This window comes from Taeniopygia guttata, chromosome 12 (genome assembly GCF_048771995.1).
Source record: "Taeniopygia guttata chromosome 12, bTaeGut7.mat, whole genome shotgun sequence".
NCBI classification, from domain to species: Eukaryota; Metazoa; Chordata; class Aves; order Passeriformes; family Estrildidae; genus Taeniopygia; species Taeniopygia guttata.
In genome coordinates this window covers 4,332,653-4,356,915 of record NC_133037.1, presented here as the reverse complement: position 1 = coordinate 4,356,915, position 24,263 = coordinate 4,332,653, and the positions used below count along the sequence as shown (strand labels likewise).

Sequence of the window (24,263 nt, the reverse complement as noted above, 5' to 3'; positions counted from 1 at the left end):
TGTGGGGTGGCCATGTGAATGACTGATTGATTTGCAGGATTCTTTAATAAGGAAGAGAAATTTTCCAGTATTACTTTGCTGCTTAAACTGCTCTGTTCATGCAGGCCATCAATAGAATGTCCATGAGATATCTTCTTCTCTCTTTATTTTATAAGCAATGTACTCCAATGACCTACGAACTTCTCTGTTTGAAGTCCCTGGTCCCTCTTCAATACAGATAAAATGGTGTCTCTTACTGGAAAACACTAGGAGATGGTAAGTCAGTGACTTTCAGCATTTTCTCAGAGGATGGTTTCTCAAATTTCAAATGAAGATTGGTGAACAAACACTTCTCATTTAGTGACAATATATTTTTTTCTGGATACACTTAGAAAGAGAACAAATTATGGACTGTAGCAATGACTGTCTCCACTACATTTTATATTTGCACAACCCCCACGATGACTTTAGTGATGGTGGGGGAAGAGGCACAAGTGTGGCCCTTCAGAGTGAGTTTTCTTCTTATTTTACAGAGGGTCCAAGAAGTCATGTGCTACCTCAGGAGAGCAAAGCCCTTTACAGAGGCAGCAGATGCAGTTCAGCATTGCTCATTCTGTTGTGCTTCAACTCTGACCACGGAAGCGCCAGCTCTTGGGACAGAAAGTGCTCTGTTTACACTCAGACCTTGGCATTTTTCCTAAGGGTACCAATTATAATGGTGTTTTTTGTGATATGGGCACACATCCATTATGAATTGGCTTGCACCCACCAACTCATTTTGTACAGGCCATGGAACATCCATCAGATGGCAACTATTCCCATCCGTGTGCAATGTTAAGGGAATCTAGATCATTACCAGCAGAATAATGAATTCCCTAGAATTGTTCCATTGTGCAATTATATGAAGTATGCTAAGAGAAAGGGCAGTTTCTCAATAAAGTACTCCTTTTTATTTTCCTAAACCACAGGAATGATAGATTATTAATCATGATTAATGCTCAGTTACAGTGAATTATAGTGGAGCAGTGCCTGGAAATCCCAGTCTGCTTGGTAAACTCATTTTCTTTCATAATAGGAAACTTACCTTGCATTTAAGAGAACCCAAACAGATGAACGCAATGGAACCAGCCATTCCATACAATTAAAAGAAAAATGTAATAGATACATTACATTCTTAGTCTGACAGTCTTGAACTTTTTTGATACTGTACAAGCATAATAGGAGAAATACAGTTGCAAACATCTTAATTGTTCCTGTGTTTTGCTTTCTTCCTGAGAACCAAAGTCTTCTAGAGCTCAGCTGTGTCACTCACCCTGAATCCCTAAGCAGCACTGGATTTAAGGCAGAGCTGTGCATTTTCTGGACATTTGGAAGATGTTGTTTGTTCTAGCTGATGATTGCTCAAGAGAATACAAATGCTCAAAGTGCTTTAGGAAGCAGAGGAAAGTCGAATGAGGTAAAGTAATATATTCCATCCCTATATTTGGGGGTGTACATGGGATAATTTTTGCCAGTCCCACATCTAAGGGACTCATTGTACATGGAGAGTAAGGCACCAGAATGACATTATGGAAGGGCTCATGGTCAGTCAAAGAACTTAATATTCTTTGAGATAACTGAACATTAATCTTTTGGAAGCCACCAGAGGTTTTCCCAATATTTAGCAACGATCAATTCCCCTAAAGCTTACACCCAAATCTGTATTGTATTCTGAGAACAGAGTGAAAAGAGGTGAAAAGACATTTTTGTCTCAAGGATGAGACTGCTGGGTCATTTCCAAGAGGAGATCCTTAGAGAGCATCCCATGGTCCTTTCCTGTGGAAGGTAGCAAAGCAGCTCTCCGTTATTCTCCCTGTCTCTCTCTTCCCCCAAGCAATCTGTCAGTGCATTTCTGGTGCCGGGGAGAGGCGTCGTGTCGGAGCGCTGTTCCCGTTTGCAAAACGGGAACTTCTATTTGTTGTTCTCAGGAGCTGGTTTCACGCACTGACATCTCCCCAGGAGCACAGCTGAGTCCAACATGTTCCCAACAGCCATCCACCCAAACGCCTCCCACTCGAGCACCCAGACCTTCCTTCCCAGTAAATAAAAAATACAGAGACAGCCTCGAATTGTTCCAAATGCTTTGGTTTCACTGGAATGTCTACCCATGTTCAGATCTGATAAATGGATATTTTTCTGCACTAGGAAGTCAGTTTAGTGTGGGAATAGGATGGCTTTTCAAAGAGTTTCTGGAATAGTTAATGGAAAAGTCTGACTTTCTCTGGTGTCAATATGTTGAAGTGTTCCTACGTGTCATGAAAGTACAATGTTGCAATTAACAACTTTATGACAGAAAACAAAGTTATCATAGGCTGCTGATTCTACTGTGTTGTATGAAATAACATGTTTTTAAAGGTTTCATTGCTCAAGTAATGTCTCAAAAGTCTACTTCCTAAAGCAGGAAACTGAGCAGTGTTTCCTTGTACACTTCAGGCAAGGAGCTATTGCTGCATTCTTTAAAACACCACCCACAGCAGCTCTCAATACATCCCAGTGTGATTCCATTCATATTGCTGGGACATCCTGCCCAATCATGTCATGGCAATCAAACCTATGGATTACAACACAAAAAAAAAAAAAAAAAAAAAAATCTTTTGAATAATGATTCCTAGGAAAAGAGTTGGAGAAAATTCCACATTTGTGCCAAAAGCTCCCAGTCCAGTTCCACAGCTGAATGAGTTCACTTGCCATGAGTTATACTGGTATGGTCAATCTGTTTTTTTCTTGCAGACTCAGAACTGGTACAAGACATCCTGGCTTGAAAGGCAAAATCTCCATCTCTGATTCCCTCACTGAAAATATTTTGGGGTATGCCACCCACTGGTTTCCCCTCTTGGGCTCTGTCCAGCCATTACACATGGAATCTCCCATTCTGGAGGTTGGCATCAAGAGCAAGGACTGACAATGTACATTTTTATTGGTGCTTCTCTAGGAAATGGTATGTGGAACAAGCGTCCCTGTTTTCTGACTCCTAAATACCTTGGGTCAGAGTTTTTATTCATAAACACCCACATGCCACTTTGTAAAAAGGATACAAAGGATACCACGGTGGTACAGAGCATAGAATGATCCAAGCCTCTGTGGTTTGGTCTGCAGCAGTGAGAATTTAGCTTAGCTTTGGAAGATTTAAGATCAAAATTCTGTGGGAGAATGCAAATTGAAGCATCCTGGGTGGGTGACCCCATCCTGGGGTGGGTGACCCAAAGCAGTACTTCCTGGAAGGCAGTGAGTTGTGCTGTGGGGTTTGGGTCCAGACCCAGCCAGCAGGCTGGGACTGATGTGGTGATGAAGGACTAATGATTTAGCTCCTTTAGGTGACTACAGCTCACGATGTGACAGTGGAAGATAAGCAAATCTCTTCTCTTCCCCACCAACGTCCTGGAAAGAGCAGAGAAATGAGGTGTTCTGGGCTGCTCGCTGCATTGCTGAGGTTTGTTGTCTTCTGGTCACTAGGCTTTGTAAGATGCTTGGAAAAAGGTTATTAGTGGTTCTACTTCTTGCTTTCTGATTTTTTGAAAGCATGAGTTTTCCAGAAGGGGGATAAGGAAATGATATACACATGGCTGTTTTACCCCAATAAATGTTTGTGCACCAGGTCTGCTCTGATTAATGAACAAGTGGCTTCAATGATTTTAGAAATACCTAATAATCCAGTATCTTGCCAAAGATCCTTGTTTGGGATTCCACAGACTCTTCTGCACTGAGATCACTGGGGATTTTGGGACATATTTTAGTGCTTATATAAAGAAAACACTGGCTTTGGTGTTAGTCTATAAATACCTAACCTGAGCAAGCAATTCTGTACTTTCCTCTGGGCTTAATACCTGTGTTCTGCACGCTCAGGCAACTGAATTTACATGCTTTTCTTGTCATATGTGTAATGTGCAACATGTATTTCCTTTTTATTAATCAGACCTGCCATCAGAAAAGAGATAAAGGGAGTTTAAGCCCAACCAGGATGGATACTGTCATATTGTAATCTTTTGTGCACAGGTGGAGATGCCTGTTTGCACTAGAATAGGAGGCAATATTCTGTTTCTTGCAGAAGTCTTACAAATGAAAATCAAGCAAAGGAATTACTGGATATCTATGGGGTAATTTTCCTCTGGAAGTGTGCAGTCAATTCCCATTTAGGCTAATTACATTAAGAAGCCCTTTCCTATAACTAATGAACAATAGTTCTTATTACATAACCATGGGCCAGCACATTAATACACTGTCAAATTGAAATACCCTGTGAAAATGCTTCCTCCACAAAAATCACTGGAGATTTTAAATGACATTTGCTGTAATTACCAGTAGTATGGTTTCTAATTCATTAAAATTTTTTTTTCTACCTATACTGGGCATATAAGAGTGTTTTAAGAGATTGAATAAATAAATTTTTAATTATAAAATGATTATATATCATACATTATTTATAATAACCAACAATGTGTAATACATGTTTAGGTATGAATCCATTAGGAAGATGAACTAATATATATATCAGTGCTAAAATAATGTCCTAATTTGTTCTGTGTTTATGAATGGCAAAATCAGTGTTTAAAGCAATTAAAGGTTTATAAAAGCTTGGATTGACAGTGGGTAAAGCAGCGAGCACACTTGGCACTTAGGAATTCTGTTGTCATCTATGGCAGAGAAGACCCCTTTTTGTCCTTTATTGGTTTCAGCAGTTTGTGATATCATGCCACCAGAACGGTACAGATATAGAGACCTCCAAGGAGGGAGCAACAAGATGCACATAGTCCTCATTGACAAAACCTCTGGCTATGATTAATATTTAAAAGAAAAAAATCTCCTTTGTAATGTGTCAGGTAGTTTTGAGGAATTTTGTCAGTTATTTCCCTATTAGCGGTAGCAGACTTCAGAAATCTCCATGGCGAGTTCCAGGCACTCCCCGGTCTCGTGGCAGGACTCCAGGAGGCTGCAATCAATGTCACAGTCACAGTTGCAGTCGTTGTTGCCGTGGTCTTCGTCAGAGGTCTGGTAATATCTATTGGATGGACAACAGGTATCTGTCAGCCAATGTTCACAGGTATCAGGCAGCATTATAAGAAAGTCCCAAAATTGGCAGAACAAGCAGGCCAGGATAAGTGTTGCGCATTCATCTAAGAGAAAGGAAAAGCAGGGAGACGTAAGAACAAGGCCAGTGTGGCTACACAGAAGTGAGAGGGTGGGCTAAAAATACATTGATGATAACTACTTCCATAGAGACAAGTGAAAAGTTTATTTTCTATTTTAATTGCTCTGGAAAAACAACAGCTGTATGAAAAGAATTTGAATGGAAATATTTTGTGGTAGTGAAATGCAGAAGAAGAAGCCCTTTAAACCAAATTTTATCTTCTCATGCCTGGACAGCAAGGAGGCTGAAGAGACACAAGAAGCTGGGAGGGGACACAGCCAGGACAGCTGATCCCAGCTAGCTAGAAGGATAGTCCAGACCATATGGCATCAACGTAAATTAGGCAGAAAACAAGCAGGGGCTTCTGCTCAGATAACTGATTTGGCATCATTTGGTGAGTGCTGAGCAATTGCAATGTGTATCCCTTGTTTTGTATATTCTTATTCTTATTCTTATTATTTTCTTTATTCTTATTATTTTCTTTATTATTATTTTTTTTTCTTCCTCCCATGTAAAACCACTACAATTGTCCTATTACATTGTATTTATCTCATCCCATGAGATTTCTTCCCTTTACCCTTCTGGTACCCCCATTCTGCAGTGGGGCAGTGGGTGAGGGGTTCTGTGGGGTTGAGTAAACCACAACACCAGCACATATGACACTGGAGTTTATTTTCATTTTCACAAGAGTTTGCACTAAAAATGTTTAAAAACTACCAAGGACAGGGAGGGAGAGCAGGTCTGGAGAAGAACTTTCAGGGAGGGCAGTGTGCCTCAGCTCAGGGTCCTGCCAACTCCCCACCAAGCAGGGTTCTTACCTTTTCATTCACCAGTGACAGTTGTTCAAAGGAGACAAAAGTTTGGAAAATAGATTATGTAGGATGTGTATCTGGAGCCAGTGAATATTCCTGAAAACTTGCTCACCATGACTAAAACTCTGTGCTATGTTTGTGCCCTCCCAAAATCAACTCATTAACTCCTCACCCCTCAGCCTCCAGCATCTGGGGAGACTGCTTGGGTGCAGCAGGTGTGAGATTCCAACTGTGTGAATCCAGTTGGAGCACAGACCCAGACCTTTCCTTTCCCTTTTTTTTTTTTTCCCCTTCTTGTTTTTGGAAAGGAAAATCGCCTTCAACAATATGAGTGTCTTTTCATTGGTTCCTTCAGGAAAGCATATGGTTATAACCACATTTCTTGCCCTAGGATGACTAACTGTGAACTCATTCAACTGCATTGGTTCTGTTGTGGCATTTTCTAGCTCACGTAACATGAAGTTAACTGCCAGGAAGTTTCCAGAATTATGCTTTTTTTCTTTTTTTTTAGAAAGCTTTCTTGATAAAAAAAAACAAAATAAAAAAAAATCATTCCAGCTTCTTTATTAAAAAGGCAGTTAAAGCAGGTAGAATGAACAAATAGCATATGACTGAACTTCTTTCTAAATAGCATATCATCACCAATGTTATCAATTTTAATACTTATTTAAATATGTCAAGATCTATTTAGGTTCAGACAAGCACAACTAACTTCTAAGTCAGTTCTGTCAAATAAGAATGACTAGATTTTGGTGATACTCAGTAAGTTCATGCTTATATTTTTTCCTAGCTAAATGAACTGAAATAATTATAAAATTGAAACAGTTAATAAGGTGACACCATTGTACTTAATTGTATGAAATTTACACTGTAGAAAATGTAATAATTTAATCCAGTAATTCTTGGTGTAATTAAGACTATTCTTTTTAGATCTCTGATGTTTATGAAATTTCTTTCCTATACATAGATGTGAGAGACAGAATTCAAAGTTATGTCTTAATTAAGGATTTGGCAATTTTTTTTTTCCCTCTCCAAAGATCCATTTTTTTAATAACAGGGTTTTTTTTCCCTGAATGTGTTAGCCATAATGGTGCTTATGTAATCTGGAGAGAATAGATATGATTTTTAGGGCTTCATCCAGGAAAGAGAGCACACAAAAAGCACAAGATTTTAATAATAAAGTAATGTTTCAGCACAGACTCTATGATGTGCAGTAAAGATGCTTTTAAATTCCCATCAGAGCACACACCATGAACTGTGATAATGGATGTAACACATTTCAAAAAATCTGCATGTGTGAGGCTTTTTGGTCCTGTTTTAAGTGGGGTAATGTATATAAATAATAGATATTAGCAATTAGACATCCATTCCTATGCATTCATTTATATATTTGAAAATAAATTAGCCACAAACTGCATAAAAGAAGATGCAATCTCTTGTTTTCCCCTGTTTTCCCTGCTGTTTGCCAAACGGCATTACTGCGTTTATCTCAGTGAGAACAATGACCTCAGCTCTCATTCTCTACATTACTAGATTAATTAGCACAAAAGAAGAATTTATAATAATTTTTCTAGCATGCCACATCTCTAAGTTATCCTACTCTTGTTTGGTGGCATCTGCTCACACAGATGATGCTCTGAACAACCCTGGTCCAAAGCTTGCTGAAGACTTTTTTGGTCATCCTTGGTGAGACCTATGAGTGTTGTATATGCTCTTGTCTGAGCCTTGGGAACAAAATAATCACCAATTTCCTCATCTACTTCTCTGCCTTCAGATGTTCTCCAAGCACCAGCAAACAGGATTTGGCCTCGTGCATGTGGAATAAGCAGTAAGTTGTCAGAGTGGAGTGAGCTGAGTATGCAATGACAACGACAAATCTGTCTTCCTTTGGTTTTCTTGGCTTCTATCCAGCCCTTAACATTATTAATTAAGCACAGATTGGGTTTTTTTTTTTTTTTTTGGTTGTTGTTGTTAATTTCCTTCACGTTTAGCTTTTTTAAGGAGAATGAAATCTGTTATTTGCATCACATGGCACACACCTGTGTGCCAGTAGTGGTTGAGATAGACCTCAAATTCAAAAATACAGAGTGTCTGGACAAGAGGACAAGTCTCCTAAATAAAAGAAATACTTCAGATCCTTCTCTGAAATGAAGCATATTCCAATAGATGTATCACAGACATCCCTTTTGTAAGGATCTGTGACACAATAGAGATGTTAATGATTCTTGGAGAACAGGGCACTTTATTGTGTTGATCTGTATTTAGAAATGCTTAATTTAGGAATTTTTAAATTATATGCACGACAGATCCCAGCTCCATTGGATATAACACACTAATCCATTATTGCAAAAGGCACTCAAAAGAAACTTCTGAAATACTTCACAGAGCCTTTTTTTAACATGCACTGGAATAACCAGGAATAGATTTATCTGATACTGACACTGGTGCCTCTGTGCAAACTCTCATTACTAAAGTACAAATGCTCTGTGGCACAATAAGCTCTAAGCTCCTCTTCTATAACTTTAGTATCACTGACAATTTAAGATCATCTTCTAGAAATTCTCATCTATCACACAAATGTCTGCAGGGCAACTTAACATTGCTTTTGGCGATGTTCTTGAACCTCCTGTTCAACATTTAATTTCGAGTTGGTTAAACATAGTTCTTTTGCAGTGGGCATTATTTAGAAATCAGCTCAAATGTGATCTGTTTTATAAAACATACCGTCGCTGTCTCTCTGATGTACTGATGCATCATCTTCAATGTAAGTGAATTCTCTGCATTTCTCCAGGGAAGCAATGGATGATCTGCTTGCATCTGACAATTTCTTCTCATTTTTGGTACCCTTTGATGAAGCGTCTGTGATGCTGAATTCTGCGACAGAACTCATAACAATACCTTTCATAGGCTTTTCGTCTGTATGTTTTTCATTTGTAAGCTGGTTATCTGGTGGGATTAGGAAAAAAAAGACTGTGATACCAAGGCAGAGATCTAAGAGAATAACATAAGCAGAATTTTCAAACCTACAGTTGTTTACTTCCAAGGCCTAACCCTTCTCACCTAATGATTTCAGTCTCTTTACAGAGGTTTATTCATAGTAAAGGTATTTGTGAACTTGCCTTCTAAGGTTTTCTCTTAAACCCAGAGGACTTAGAGGCTAAGTAATAATTCACTTCCAGTGTGTGGGATCAGGTTTGGAAATAAAACAGAACTATTGCCTCAGGTTGACATCTATTTAGAGTTTGATATCCTAACTTCAATTTGTGACATAAAAGAAGGCAAAACAATTATCTTGCTATTTTTCAGCTGCAATTTCGTTTCCCTAAATTAACAGCCAACAATGTGCACGTAGGTGGTACCTGGATGCAGATGTGCCAGCTCACTGTGGCTCATAATCTTGTAGAAAGACAGCCAGATGGTCTCTGTTTAGCATCCAGATTCCTTATTTCATAACTTCATCCCCACTTGCGTTGTTGGCCTGGAAGTTAACCAGGAGATGGGATACTTCACATGCTGTCAGCGTGCCAGAGAGGCAGCTCAAAAACCAGAGGGAGAGCTTAATTTTAAGCCCCAACTAGGGGAAAGGTTAAGAAGAGTTCTGAGTTCAATTTATTCTTGAAGAACTTCTCAGGCACAGATAAACATGGGTTGATATATAGTTTCACCCACTCTCTGAAGTGATCAAGTGGCTAAGAAACACAGTCATTCTCTTCGTGGCAGGGATGATAAAACCTCATCAGTTCTTATCTACAGCTGATTAACTCCTGTGCCTCACATCAAGCACAGCCTCACTTTTTATCTCACTTAAATCTTGTGATATGCTTGCTCTTGAGCTATATACAGAAAATCAATCTTTACAAACACCTCAGTTTTGCAAATGCTACTTTCTGAGAGGAACAGTAAGTGCTCTGAAGTGGTTCGTCTGCACTTGCCTGAAGGAGTCTGAGGAGAGGGCCTGAGTATCTCTTGGTTTTTAGGTACCTTTGGCTTCTGACACAGGTTAAAGAAAAGCCAAGGAAAGGCTGACAGACAGTGAAACCTTGGTGAGACTGCAGCTGCTCCCCCAGTATCCTTGCAGCAAGAGGAGGAAAAGTGGATGGGATGGATGGATGGATGGATGGATGGATGGATGGATGGATGGATGGATGGATGGATGGATTGCAAGGTAAGTGAAAAACCAGGGCCACCATAAGGCTTGAGGAGGGGGGAAGCAAGGATTTGAGAGATAAGTAGCACCTAATTTGAGTCCAGTGAAGGCCACTGAGGTGGTAAGGGGTCTGTGTGAGCAGAGGCTGGGTGAGCTGGCTTTGGTTGGCCTGGAGGAGAAGGCAAAGAACAGTGCTGGATGCTTGGCTCCCCTCCAGAGCCAGGATAATGGAGAAGCCAGACCCCAACTCCTCCCAGCACTGCACAGATGGACAGCAAGGAGATGACATGGTCAGAAGCTGCAGAAAAGGCGGTTGGAACTGCCCAGGGAATGAATTCCTCATCATGGGAATGTGTAAAGCACCAGAACAGACCACAGCAAGGCTGTGGCTGTGTGAAGAGCTCAGCTGCGCATGGACCCCAGCAACCTGCTCTTACTGCAGGTTTCTGGCAGAGGCCAAATGAGGTGATTCTAGAGTCCCTTCCAAGCTAATTTTCCTATTATTTCTATAACTCCATTTACTTACAAATGAATGAGCAACTAATTTAAATTTCTAGCCCTGTTTCTAGCCATTTTAGACAGTTTCACCTAGTGAGATACATAGAAGCAGAAAAGGTGGGTAGAGGTTAGTAGAGTGAGATCTTGGGATAAGATAAGCACAGAAACTAGGCTATCATTTTCATTTTAAATCACTGCTTTAAAATAGTGTGTTGGCAGAGGTATTGTCTTGATTTTGAAGTCATAATGACAACAAAGTCTACTGTGATGGAAATGTGAATTTCCCTGTCCTGGAGAGTTGGCCTTGGGCAGGGAGCAAACAATGGGATGGAGGCAGTAAGAGAGCAGTGGCACAGAGAGGAGGTTCAGAAATCTAAAACTGTCATTTTTTTTGAGTATTGTGATGAAGGAAAGCCGCAGGTGTGATGGGAATAGTGGGAGAGGCAGTGGCTCTATTGTGTGTGACCCAGCAGTGCAAAGCACAGCAGTTCTCCCCTGAGCTTGTACCCTTGGTCATAAGAAATCAGCATCTGAGGCTGTGCATGTCTGGGTTTGTCCATCTGTGATGAGTTCTTGATGGTTTTCCCCTCAAAGTAGGCAAATACAGCTTTTTTTTTTTTTTCCCCTCTCTGACTCCTTGGCCAGCCTCTTCAGTCCAGAATGTGAAAACTCAGGTATTTTGGATGCCCTTACATGTACAGTCATGATTGTTTTCCAGTGTTTGTAAATCAGTGACATTCCACAGGTTTGCCTGCACTTTCATTCAATAACAAACCATCTCCAGGAAAAGTTCTGCTGATTAAAGCAGCAGAGCTAAGGAGGAAGCGATGTCTCGCTTGTACATTGGATTCATTGGATAACAGTTGTTTTGTGAGTCCAAAAGACACAAGCCCTACCTGTTAGCCAGGTGCCAATATCACAAATGGGTCTTGCTTGTTCACACTGAGAGCTACACCCAGGCTGAGCCTTTGGCTACACACGGATCAGATCAAAAGGCTTAGGCAAGAATAGATATTATTTTCCACTTTCAAGATCTGCCCAAAAATCTAAACTAGTTTTGTTTTAATTCATGATATATTTGTTGAGTTCCCCAATTCTGCAACAATACAATGGCCCACGGAATGCATTTAAACATTCAAGAAGTGAGACTGAAAAAGAAGTCTGACAGAAGTAATCAGTAAATGCCAGACTGACATTTACTGTATCCACCGACTTCTACTATTCATACTTGGAGTCAATTTTTATTCTTGAAGTGCTGTTGAAGAGAAATCAAAACCAGAAATAGAAAGACATAGACATAACCTGAATTTTTCAATACAGCACCATCAAACAAAAGGGTAACAAAAGCTGTCACTCAGGGACTCTTCTGTTTGTTAAAGCATACTACATCTTGGAAAATACAGTACATTTTAGTGTCAGACTCTTAGTTTGAAAAGCTCCCTTTCAGTAATGTTATACTTGTCTTGTACAGCTAGATCAAGCCTTCACACAATCACTGTAACAAGCAACTTGCTATGACAAGCGAGATCCTTGCTTCCAGAAAACACTGCAGGAGAGGCTAAAGCAGTGTACAATTATAGGTCTCCATTTCATTTTTATGCAATTACCTTCAGTTCAGCTGTGGGTCCATCTACATTATGTCTTTTATCAATTTAATGTTTGCACAAAGTGTCTGAAGAAATAAAGATTGTGCTAGACCAGCAGAAAAAAAAAGGTGGTTAGCACTTTTTTTTTCCTATTATAGTTTGTTGCTGGATGGAACAGTAGTAGGTTGAGAGTTTGGAACAAATAGATGTAACCAAATAGGCTTTAAAAATATATTGCATACCACTCGTAGTATTTATGATTACTGTTAATCGAGAATATAAAAAACCCCAAATTACAGTTAGAGATGGGAAGAGGGTCAAACTTTGCAACTTTCTTTTAAGAGCCAGTGTTCAGCTTCAAATGTCCACATGTCTGTGTTTTTAACATATAGAAATCAGCCACTGAAGTGAACTTAAAGGGAAAAATAAGTGTATCATGATGAAGAAATGTCAGATTATTCAGCGTTAGACTGTTAGGCAGAGGCTGCTAAAGGTACACCCCCACAATGTGCCATTTTTAAGTAATATGAAGTAGCAACTTTCATCCTCACATGGGGAAGCTGAGACTTGCCTTGGCTGTTGCAGTAGAAGACTGGGATTGTTCAACCATGTTTGTATCAAAGATAGTCTCAACACTCACATGGAATTTCGTTTTTCTTTTTCTTTTTCTTTTTCTTTTTGGAGTTGGGCGATTCAGATGGCTGACTACAAGTGTCTAAATTCATGAAGGCACAAAGTAAATCACTTACTTTTCACTGATGCCAGCTCCAGATCCCTCTGGTTAATAGGGAGGAGCAGTGATACCAAGACTGGCATTTGCAGTTTGCCCCCTGACCTCTATTTCTCTTCATTGGCTTTAGGCACAACCAGCATCTCTCAGTCCTGGAGAAGAGGAGTCTGCAGTTTCCCTGCATGTTTCTGAAATTAGATTTAGTATAGAGATATACAAGGGCTCTAAGTCTATTTTTGATAAGGGACAGAGGGTTTAAGAGGTGCTCTGTTCTGCTGAACAGGGACTGCAGCAATGCAGGTAATCCAAAGCAGCTCTTGGAGCAGCTGTTTAGGAGGAGACTCCACTGAAGGAGAAGGAGAATTGATCTCTGACCCTCCTAGGGCTCATCCACATCTTACAAGCAAAGGACAAGGGAGCCTGTGGCTCTGCTCAATGCTGGCATTTGTTCCAAATCCATCCTGGCAGTGGTTCTTTGTCTCACACCCCTGTAGCGAGGTGTCCCAAGGGTTAATGCTAAACTGTGTGGAAAACTCTGGCAGTTTAGGACCTGTAACTTTTTAATTTTCCCCTGGGGCATGTTGGTGTATCAGTGCAGCATTCATTCCGTGCCCTGCTGTTGCTGCCTGTCTGTTTAATGTGTCACATGCTCATTACTGAAAGAGCTGTGTGCCATGTCCGTTCAGTCCCGAGATGACACAGGCAGAGCTACATTGGAGCTGATGGATGAAAACTTGCACGTATGAAGGCTTGATCTGACCTCGCTTCATTCTCATTGTATGATGAAACCCAAACCTCAGGGTTTGACAGCAGTTTTTCAAAAAGGCAAAAGCCAAAAAAAAACCAAAACACTTTTTCTTGATCATTTAAGGGATATATTAATCTGCCAGGGAGGGAGTATCTCTGCATGCATGGGCCCAGCAGCTTACCTGGATGGTCCTCACTGCTCGGCGTCACCCCAGGGAGGGCCAGTAGAGGCAGGGAGCTGGTGCGACGGTCTTGGTGGAGAGAAGAAAACGAAATTGAAGAGGAATAAGTGTCAAATAAATGTGGTTTGGCACAGCTATTACCCTCAGCCACTTAGTGATAGTCATTGACTTCAGGAGTTGTTGGTCTGAGGTCAAACAGAAGCAAATATGCTTCCTTGCAGAGGGAGGTTACATGGCATGGTGTGCTGTTTGTGTTACCCTCTGTCTCTTTTCAGGAAAGGAAGCAAAAAATAAAACTGCCCCGACAGAAAGTTTCACCCAAAAAGAGGTGAAGAGGATCACCAGCCAACACAGCAATTCAGGTAGGTACAGAAAATTTGAGAGCTGGGAGGTCTGAGATGAAATGTCGGGCATCATCCATGCCCAAACACCTCAGAAACCTTAGATGACGATCCCAAATCATGAGCAAAGGAGGAGGGAGGAAATTTAAGCCCAAACTCCAGCCTTCATGGCCTGTCAGTCTCGGTGGACAAAATGCCCAAGGTCCCTGTGGTGGCAAGCCCAGGTCCCCACACGGAGCAATGCTGAGCTCCTCCACCTCGGATGCGCCTGCCAGGCTGTTCACTCCATGTCTAAGGCTCAGAGGCTGAACTCTCCTTTCCTTCTCTCTCCAAGTGTCAGGGAGGCAAAGTAGGAGGGGGTGTGGGACTATCCCAGCCGTGAGTGCAGCAGATGGAGCAAACTCCATGGGAACTGCTGTTGCCCACATGGGAGAGGCCGGAGGGAGCATGGGCGCCGTGGCCCATCAGAAGGGAGCTGCTCCAGACCAATATATCACGGGGGCTTTCAGGGATTCGTGCCCATTACATTCTGCTGAGCTCAGGCAGAAGGATGCAGGGGATTTGGAGACTGTTTATTTTTGTCATGAGGAAACAGGAAATAGTACACAAGGCTATAAATATATCCCGGGCTTCAGATGACATCATGAACTCGTGCAAGTGCTTCACTACTGATTTACGATGATGGACTGGTAATTCACAGGAGCTTTGGGTTTACTTTATTTTGCTGTTGCAGTAACAAAGCTAAGGGTGCAATCCCGGGAGGGGGTGTTTTATCAATAGTGAATTTTTGACCTCATTGCATGCATTTTAACTTCATGAATTAGTGACCCAGCTAACTGTAAAGCCTTCTATAGGCTTATTGTAAATCTATCACAGGACTGGCAAAAACTTTTGGCCCAGGTCCTAAGCTCTGACAGGCATGTGTTGATGGACTGCATAGCAAGCACTTCCACTAATATTTCTCACTAATTATGCCATATATTAAGAAAAAAATGAATGAAGCCAATGTTTATATGCAGCTTTAACTGCTTTTCATATAAGAAAGCAACACAATCCCTAATAAATTTTCACCTTCAACATTTCTATTCATTATAATTTTTACCATGATGAATGAAGTTAGAACTGGAGAGGGAGGGGGTTCATCTTGAAATCTGTTCAGTGAATGACTGAATTTACTTCCCTTCCCCAACTTGTGTTGAGGAAGGAGGGAACAGATGGACACAGGAAGAAGAGGGAGGCGAGTGCGGAACGAAGGAGATGGGTGAGGAACAGATGGAGTCAGGAGAAAGTGAAGAGGAGAGTCAGCAAGGATGGTAGAAAAGTTTTCCACTTGACCTTGAGTTGAAATGAAGATCTGCATGCAGCATGGGGCAGCTAGATTTTTGGGATGCATCCTTTTTTCTCTCCATGGCACTTATGCTATAAGGTCTTGTGGGCCATCCCAGTGGCTCAGTACATCCCAGGGGACCTGCAGAGCCAGGAGCTGGATTTTCCCTTGGGGTCACCTGCTGCAGAAGGGCACCTGCACTGTGTTCAAGTCATGTAATGGTAATGGCAGGGGAGAGCTGTGTGCCAACACAAGAACAAAAATGTGTTGGGACGTTGTAATTCTCTCAGGCATCCTAGCCAAGCCAGAAATTGGAGTTTATAATTTTAAAGAAGTGTACTACACCCAGTTTGTTAGGATCCAATGGCCAAAATACTCAGAGTAATTTATGATTTTACCTGCTTAAAGCAAGACATTTGAGATGGCCTGATTTTCAGAATATGCTGAGCATCTGTGTTTTGATGTGTATTGAATTATATATCCCAAATCACTAGTAAGTCCCAGAAAATCTTGATTGTATTCTTAATTCTGTTAAATTGCCTGCATACACTCCACTGGTTCTGGCTTTGCTAGCTAAAGAATGGAAGAGGTGAAAGCTAATTATTGGCCATGTGTGTCATTCCCTTTGAAGAAAATGGGAGCCATGTGCACTCACCTAACAGCAATGTTTGGCCCCAACTATGATTTCACAGCTGGGCCCTAACTTCAGGAATGCCAAAGCACTAAATGACTCAATTGGAGTAATCTGATCAATGCTGTATTTTCACTGTGGATTTAAATTGCACACACAGCAAGAGCAGAGTTGGTTTTCTTCTCTCTCAAAATCACTTTTCTCTGCAGATTTGATAGCATAAATATGAAATATTGCTCTCATCACACAAATAAGTGAAATGGCAGAAAACGTATGTCAAATAAAACGTACAACATTACGTCCTTTTTACTTTTTGGAGGCTGTTTAAGAAAATGGCTTCATTAATTTTGACTGAATAAAAGGTTCCTTTAAGGGATTTCAATAGGTGACATGAAAAATGTTAATACGAATGATCAAGACAATGGAGGTTAAAACTGTTTTGAAAATATGTTTCATTTATAGATCTCGGCTGTTGGAAGAGTTACAGAATAAATATACGGTAGTGCTGACATCCAGTGCTGTTTCATCTTAGCAAAGAGTTTTTAATAAAGAAAATTCTTTTCAAGGAATGCTTTCTGCAGCCCGTCTTCGACAAGAGGTTTTCCCCCTCCCAGTTTAATAAAATTAAAGTAATTTATGTCATATTGATATGTCGATATGTTTTTCAATAAACTTTTTCACAGAGATTTTTTTTTTAAATTCTCTTCACTTTAAAAATTATAATTATATGTCTTCCTCCCACTTTGAAAATGGCACAAGGTGCTCATTTGCAGAGCTCTACTGTTCAAATCTTCACTGAGAATAGAAATGTCATGACTCAGTTAACAATGCTTTATTATTCACATTGATCTTTTTTTATAGTGTTCTTTATCTCAAAAACATTGTAAATCAGATATCTTCCTCCCACTCTTTTGTTCATTTGCAAATTTTTATTATTCTAGTTTAAAAAAGCAATGGAGTGTCAAGAGTCAGTGTATATTGTTTATGTTCTTTTTTTGCTTTAAAATTACTTTTAACTATAAAAAGTAAGATGTATAGCAGGAAAAAAAAGAGCTGGATTTAAAGATGCTTAAAAAAGAATTGAAGGGATCAGTGTGAATTTTATGCTGTTCTTTTACACCTTAAGAGTTGTAACAACTTTGCAATAAGGGGGACTGAGCAATTTTTAAGAAGGTTTTTATGTGTTAAGTCCAAAGTCCCTGTTGCATCAGACATCATCATCTGTGTTAAAGGCTGGACATAATTCATGCCCTAAATGACCACAAGAGCAAAATTCACAGTGTGTTCACTGGTTGGTTTGCTTGGCCTGCCCAGAGCCCTTCCTGTCCATCGCTCCCTGTCACAGCCTGATGAGCACCAAGAAAAATCACTGAATTGTCACAGAACCTCCCAACTTTGGTATCAAGTGTTAACTGCAGCAGAAACACAACATCAGCTGGTCCACAGGCACGGCAATCCCTGAAATTCATGGGGTTGGATGTGGGATACAGGTGTGCACCCTTCAGGAGAGATTCTCCAGAGTTTTTCAGGACATGTTTGTGGATCAGCTCTCCCAAATTCCCCTTCAGCCACTGTTTCCTTTCCCTGCCATGCTTTTCTTTAGGTCCATATTTCTGTCCTGGCAGCTGTGACTTTTTGAGGGGCTTCCATGAGATAAATCTATTACAGGAGTTGGGGATAGTCCAGGCAGTAGCAGGATCTCGTGGTGTTTCACATGCTTCTCACTGTTAGCTAATTTTTTAATCATCTTTTCCCTGTTTTGAATTTTATGATCAGAGCATCCTGGCACCCTGTTGTTATTCCAGCAGGTCTTGAAAGAGATCATCCTCCCTGAGAGTCTCTGAGATGGAGTGGCTATACCTGAACTTGTATTTAAGCCCCAGACTGGATTGTTTTGTCTTATTGAATTATAGAGTGGTTTGGGTTGGAAGAGACTGAAAGACCGTCTAGCTCCAGCTACCTACCATGAGCAGGGACACTTTCCACTAGGCCAGGTTGCTCCAAGCCCTGTGGAAAGTGGCCTTGAACACTCCAGGGGTTGCGAGGACCTTGTAGGTGGTACTATTATATGAAACAGCCCTGAAAAGTGTTGTAAATGAAGCTAAAGTTTGCTTTCCAAATTCTTTTTCTTTTCCTTCTTTTTGTTTAAAACTGCACTCTGCTGACTATTGCTAAAAGGGATAATTTAAAAACTCAGAACAAGGAAGTCACAAACTGAACCTGAACTAAAAGCACAGAGCCCTGTCCTTCCCCCTCCAAGTGGAGAGATTTGCAATGTTTGTTTTTATTAATGTCAGTAGGTCACCTCAGTCACCATATGTCTGTGCCAGTCCCTGTCCCCTTCCCCAGGCTGGGATTTGGCATACAGAGCCCCTGAGTCCACCCTCTGATGGGGCTGCCTGCACATTCCTCAATGGGTCCTGGGGCAGATCCATCCCCGTGCTCATGGACAACTTCTTGTTATTTTGCAGGGCTAACTCAAACCTCTCAAATTCTCTTTATTCCTCACTGCACAGAGTAAAACTGGAAGGTTTGATATATTGTCTCATTTGAATTGACCTTGCTGTTTTCAAAGCAGAGAAAAAACAAACTTTACAATAGTTATTGTTATTGTTGTTGTTGTTGTTGCCTCAATGTCACAGCTGCATTAATTCACTTTCTTTCCTCTCATGGTTAATGACTCACCCCACAATGAGGTTATGGTTATCTGCCAATATGACCAAATTTCAGAAACAAAATCATAACCTGAGCTGAGCAGCCAGAAGCGGATGGGAATTTATTTAAAATAATCACTGGCACAGTAACTAAAGGTAGGTCTAACCCATCGACATCCTTTTGTAATTTCTGACTCTTTAGCTAGGGAAATTTATAGGTAATATAAACCAAAAGATGCTGAGTTTATTACAAAAGAATTCTTTTCCATGTAAAACTCTGTGTCATAAAATTTGGAAAGCACTTAAAATTCTCAGTTTTATTTTTGGTAATCACTATGTATTGAAAAGTGAAAATATCAGAGGGATCTCTAGGCAGAATTTGTGAACTTTCCAATGAAAAGAGAGCACAGTGTCTTCTTTTCTTGTCCCAAGGTCCTTGACAACTGTGCTGCTTTCTGAATGACACAGAACTTGTGTGCCAAGAATTTATTCCCAAAGCAGGCATTACACACAGTTATGGTCACAAAGATATCCTTGCACAGCATTAATGTCAGAGCTGCTCTGAGACTGTCAGCGTTTTCATTTGGTGGGGGGAAACACCAACAAACCCACATATATTAACACCATCAAACCCATATATATTCTTAAAAGAAATCCAAACATTTTAAATGCCGTGAAATAGAGCTGCAAATCACAGAAGATGCAGCATTTCTCACAGATAGTCCTGAGAACTCTACTGGTGGTAAATTGATACATAATAATATATGACTACAACCATCCACATCTTCTAATAAGGTATAAAAGTTTTTCTTTGATTTGAACCCAATGATGAGTGGCAATCTGTGAGGGTCTTATGTCTTCTATGAGACTTTTCCAGCAAACACTTCCATTTGTTTCTCTCTTGCCTGCCTGCCATGCTGGAACACAACTGGGAGCTGGACTTGCACACTGTAATAAACATTATTAATCTTATTGCCATCTGAGCACCTCCCCAGGTGTTGCAGAACAGGCTGTGCTGGACCATGCTGGAAAACAACTTATTTATCTTTGCACGGGCTTGATCCTGTACCACCAGATGTCAAAGAAAACAATTCCAGGGAGCTCAGATTAGGCTCCAAACCAGCCTCTACTATGGTGGCCTTCTCTGGGTTTCTTCACTCTTTTCCTCAGAAAAAGGCACAGACAAAGCAATTAGCAATATCTGCAGCAGAAGATGTATCACGCTGTGCATCTTTTCACAAATCCTTTTTTCCCCCTGTACCAAAGGTGCAGAACATCTATTCTGGGGGCAGACAGATGACATCCACTGTTACTTATATATGTAATAAGTACTCTTAGATTGGTGTAGTCTTGCCGGCTCTGGCAAAGGCAAACATGGTAAGTGTTCTGCTCACAGCATTAAACACACTTGTCTCACTGTGCAGTGGAAGAATGTGTTTAAACTCGCAGTCTATCACTATTCCTGGATAGTGTAGGAGAGTCAGGAACACTCAAGATGTCTTTTCCTGTGTATATTAACTTGTTCTGAAGAAAATAGTGTTCTTAGAAAACACGAATCTTATGGCAGAAGAAAGTTTCCTTCGTGATTGTGCTACAAAGGTTTCTGAACAGCTGCTTGTTCCTTTGGGTGCATGAAATATGAGGTTCAGCCTGCTCAGAAGTGCAAACACGTAATTTCTTCTCACCGTGGCACCTTCACTGCAGTCATTTCCACCTGGCTTTGTGATGCTGGCAAGTGCAGCAGTAGCACAAAGTCTGCATTGTGTGAGCTCTTGGAGGAGAGCTGGAGAGCTCCACAGCTCCAGGGAAATGCCAGTCTCCCCAAAGCTGTCTGTTTGCTTCACCAGGAGCTGCATTCACGAGGAGTTTTGTTAGTCTGATGTGGGCAGTGAACACCAGAGTTTCAGGAATTGCTGAATGGTAGCACAGCTCCCACCTGTCTGTGCACCACGCACGAGGAGTGAAGGGTTGTTGGGCAACCTTCAGCAGGCTGGGCTTGCCAAGGCTACATGAGCGACTCCCCTTGTCCATCCACCTTGAGGCTGCCCAGGCACAGGGACAGGTGAGAGCCCAATGCTGTCCCCAGCACTCCCTGACATCAAAATCATCACTGAAGTTTTGCACAAGTCTCAGGTGTACAACCCCTTCCAAACGAGGAGGCCACAGCCCAGGCCCTGAGAGGAAGAAGTGGGTGTCAAATAAAAGGAAGAGATGCCACTATTTTAACACAGATTAGGCAAAATCGAGCCCCCATTAATCCTTCAGAGCAGGGCCACTGGTTTGTTCTTTTTCAATCTGTTCTGTATTCAAGGCAAGCACAGTTTTTCCTGTCGCTGTACTGCTATTGTTAACAACTATAAATGTATTAAAAACACAGGGGCATTTTAGTATGTGTATTGTGCATAAGAAATATTGTTACATGACAAGCTCCAATTGGCAAGTGAAAAGAGGTTTTATTGAAGGAAATAGCAGTAGCAAACAGTGAACTATGCAGAATAATGGTAATTGTTCCTTTAACATTGGCAGCAAGCGTTCACTTAATATGACTGCTCCTCTGTCTCTGCCTCATCCAGACCCAGAGGACCTGTTAGACAAGCAGGCAGCCACCTCTCTCTGGGATCAAGCTGTCAATGCAAACTTGCTTTCTTTCTATTTCTCCGAGCTAAGCTATACCCCCAGAGCTCCCGAAGCTTTTCCTGAGTGAAAGCTTTAAAAAAGCTCCATTCTAAATTACATCACACGAGCTGTTCTCGTCAGACTGACAGAACAAAAGCAGGAGTGGGGGGGAAATGCCAAAAGTACCATCTGAATGACTTGGATTGCACAGGATGATTTACCTCCTCATGCTTTATCAGAGCAGGTGAACATCTTGACCTTGCCTACCAAAGCCTCATCAGTGTCCTCTAAGTGACAGAAAAAGTTTGCATCGTGTGTGTTTCCAGTACAAATAGAATCATAGAATGGTTTGGGCTGGAGAGGACCTTAAGGGTCATACTATTCCAAGCCCCCTGCCATGGGCAGGGACACCTCCACCAGATGAGGTTTTTCAGAGCTCCATCCAGCCTGGTCTTGAGCATTTCCAGGGATAGGGCATCCACAGCTTCTCTGGGCAACCAGTGCCAGAGTCTTGCTACCTTCACAGTAAAACACCTCTTCCTAATATCGAGTCTAAACCTACTCTTCTTCAGAATTAAGCCATTCCCCCTTACCTATTACTTCATGCCTTTGCCAAAAGCCCCCTCCCAGCTCTCTTGTAGGAGGCCCTCATGAGGTACTGAAGCCATCAGGTGTAGGCTTTTTGATTTCAACAACGGGGTCTTGGGTGCCCATCCCTAATGGGGCCATGGTGCTTTCTAAAATTTTTGGATTATGTGGTTTCTAACACTGCCAGCTCATTGCTATTGGAGGAGCCCAGCCTGTGGGTGCTGCCCAGCCTGGTGTACTCATCCTTTAATCAGCAACACCCCAGTTAATGGTCATGGTGAGCACTGCTGAGGGCCACTGCCAAAATCTAAAAGGTCTCTTGGGTTGGCTCCATCTGGGACGCTCCAAATGACATTTTCAGAAGTAATTGGAGCAGATAAGCATTACCCACTTCTGGAGTGGCTGGGTAGAAAGCAGATAAATTGGCATATCTCCCCATTCTAAAGGCTTTCAGATGGTGTTAATTGGGATGAGAAGCCTCAGTTAGGAAAACATCCTCAGCTGGGAGGGGACAGGGCCACAGGCCTTGCTTCCCCTTTAGTAGATAAATGGAGGAGAGAGGGCAAACAACATCATGGCAGTTCTCCAGGTAATGTGCAAAATTAGTACCCCTGGAAAGGAGGCAGCTCAAGGGTTGCCTGATACCAAAGCAATCAAGTGAGATCCTGCAAATGGGAATAAGCAGCATTTTTGTGGCTCCTAAGATGACCCTTTTGGGGTTCTTGCTCAGTTTTCATAAGAGAATGGTGGTGAGGTTATGAGCTTGTTCTCATGCTCAAAAGCTTTTAGGCTTAGCCCTCCGCACAGCATTTTTGTGTTTGTCCTGCTGTTCAAACTTCAAAATGTTTCTTTAGCATCATTAACATAAAAAGTAATCTCAATTTAAAGATGGGATGAAAGCTGAAACAGATTAAAAATATTAAGGAAAAAATGTTGCTTCCATCCCCCAATGGAATTAGACTTATGGAGCTATTTTATTTTTTTTTCATGGAAGGTGCTATTTCAGTAGCTGAAATGATGTGATGCCCTGCTCTAAGAGCTGAGAAGGTGAGGGGCTTACCTGAGTGTCTAAAGGGCTGCCCAGTTTGAGAAAATAATGGGAAAATAAAGTTTCACTAAGCAGGAGAAGCTCCTCAGCTGGTGATGTGCCTTTGTTATCCCACATGGGTGTTTTGTGAACAGCTCAAAGCTGTATTGTTATAAGAGGAAAGAGAAAACTCAAACTATGTCCCCTAACTGACTTCACAAGTATGTTAAAAATAAGTCCTAATTATTAGGAATTGGAAGATATCCCTTCCCTTTAGTTAATGTCCTATGGCCTCTCACTGAGATCATCTTGGATGTGTTTTCCAACCAAAGTGATCCTATAATTCTGTGTTTTCCCCAGGGAATACAGCAATTTTCATGCAGTTGACACAACTTGTCTTACTCAAAAGGGCAGAGACTGCTTGGGAATCCTGATTCACTGATGCAGCATTGAACCCTGAGTTTCTGAGTGAGTAAGGTTTTTTTTTTGCTTTTATTTGGTAGCCCATGTCTGAGTTTTCTTTATGCATCTGACCAGTGAAATGAATCTGTCTCAATCCATGAGGGACCATCCTAATGCCCATTAAAGGTGATGGAAAAGTTTGGCTGCAGGGCAAACTATAGCAAGTGTTGTATCTGATACCTACACCGAAATGAAAGTCTTAATTATGTACAACCTTCATTAAAAGCTCACAACTGTGGTAACCACTGGTAATGAACTGTATGCTTTGTCACATCTCTGCTGCTACCAATGGTACAGATAAAGATGCTGGACTTTTGAAGGTCATGGAATAGGTTATTAAATATACCCTAGTCTTGTTTTCTGAATCATGGGTTTAGGATATTTTGAAAGTTCAAGTTCAGCTCACCCATCTTTATTTCTCTGTTTCAGCATAGCAATGCTTCCTATCTTTTTAGGTATTTTAGGCTTTTGCATTGCCTTTTACCCCCATGACCTCTGAGAATCTCAAAATCTTTAACTGGCAAAGTTGAAAACTTGGTGATGTCTGTAGCACTGAGCCTTTCTCTTCTGCTTGGAGGGGAAGATGTAGTTCTCATCTAAATGACTGAATGCTTGGGTGGCACTGGGGTCCCCATGGGTGTGGGATTTTGTGCCACACAGAGGTCACTAAAATAATGTTTTTCAGTTTCTTTGGCAAATCTTGATCTGAATACAAATTGTGTCTCAAGTTGTGCTTCTAATAGTGCTAACCAGTAGTTTACTTTGCTATAAA

At 41.2% G+C, this 24,263-nt stretch overlaps 1 protein-coding gene and 1 long non-coding RNA gene across 3 annotated transcripts in view; one reads left to right on the top strand and one right to left on the bottom strand.

The window, feature by feature from the left end:
- Positions 1-906: 906 nt before the first annotated feature.
- Positions 907-24,263, bottom strand: part of MDFIC2 (MyoD family inhibitor domain containing 2) — a 47,703-nt gene continuing 24,346 nt past the window's right edge. The window contains exons 2-5 of one of the 2 annotated variants that reach the window (XM_041718751.2): positions 13,846-13,914; positions 9,315-9,433; positions 8,680-8,901; positions 907-5,129 (exon numbers count right to left, since the gene is read on the bottom strand). In XM_041718751.2, coding sequence (XP_041574685.2) covers positions 4,870-5,129; positions 8,680-8,901; positions 9,315-9,348 — 516 coding nt within the window. In that variant the 5' untranslated portion in view covers positions 9,349-9,433; positions 13,846-13,914 and the 3' untranslated portion in view covers positions 907-4,869. The remainder of the gene's footprint in view (positions 5,130-8,679; positions 8,902-9,314; positions 9,434-13,845; positions 13,915-24,263) is intronic. The other variant, XM_030283069.4, reaches the window with a different exon arrangement.
- Positions 12,844-16,830, top strand: LOC116808870 (uncharacterized). The gene is made up of 2 exons (XR_004369089.3): positions 12,844-14,207; positions 16,607-16,830. It is a non-coding gene; the product is annotated as an uncharacterized lncRNA (long non-coding RNA).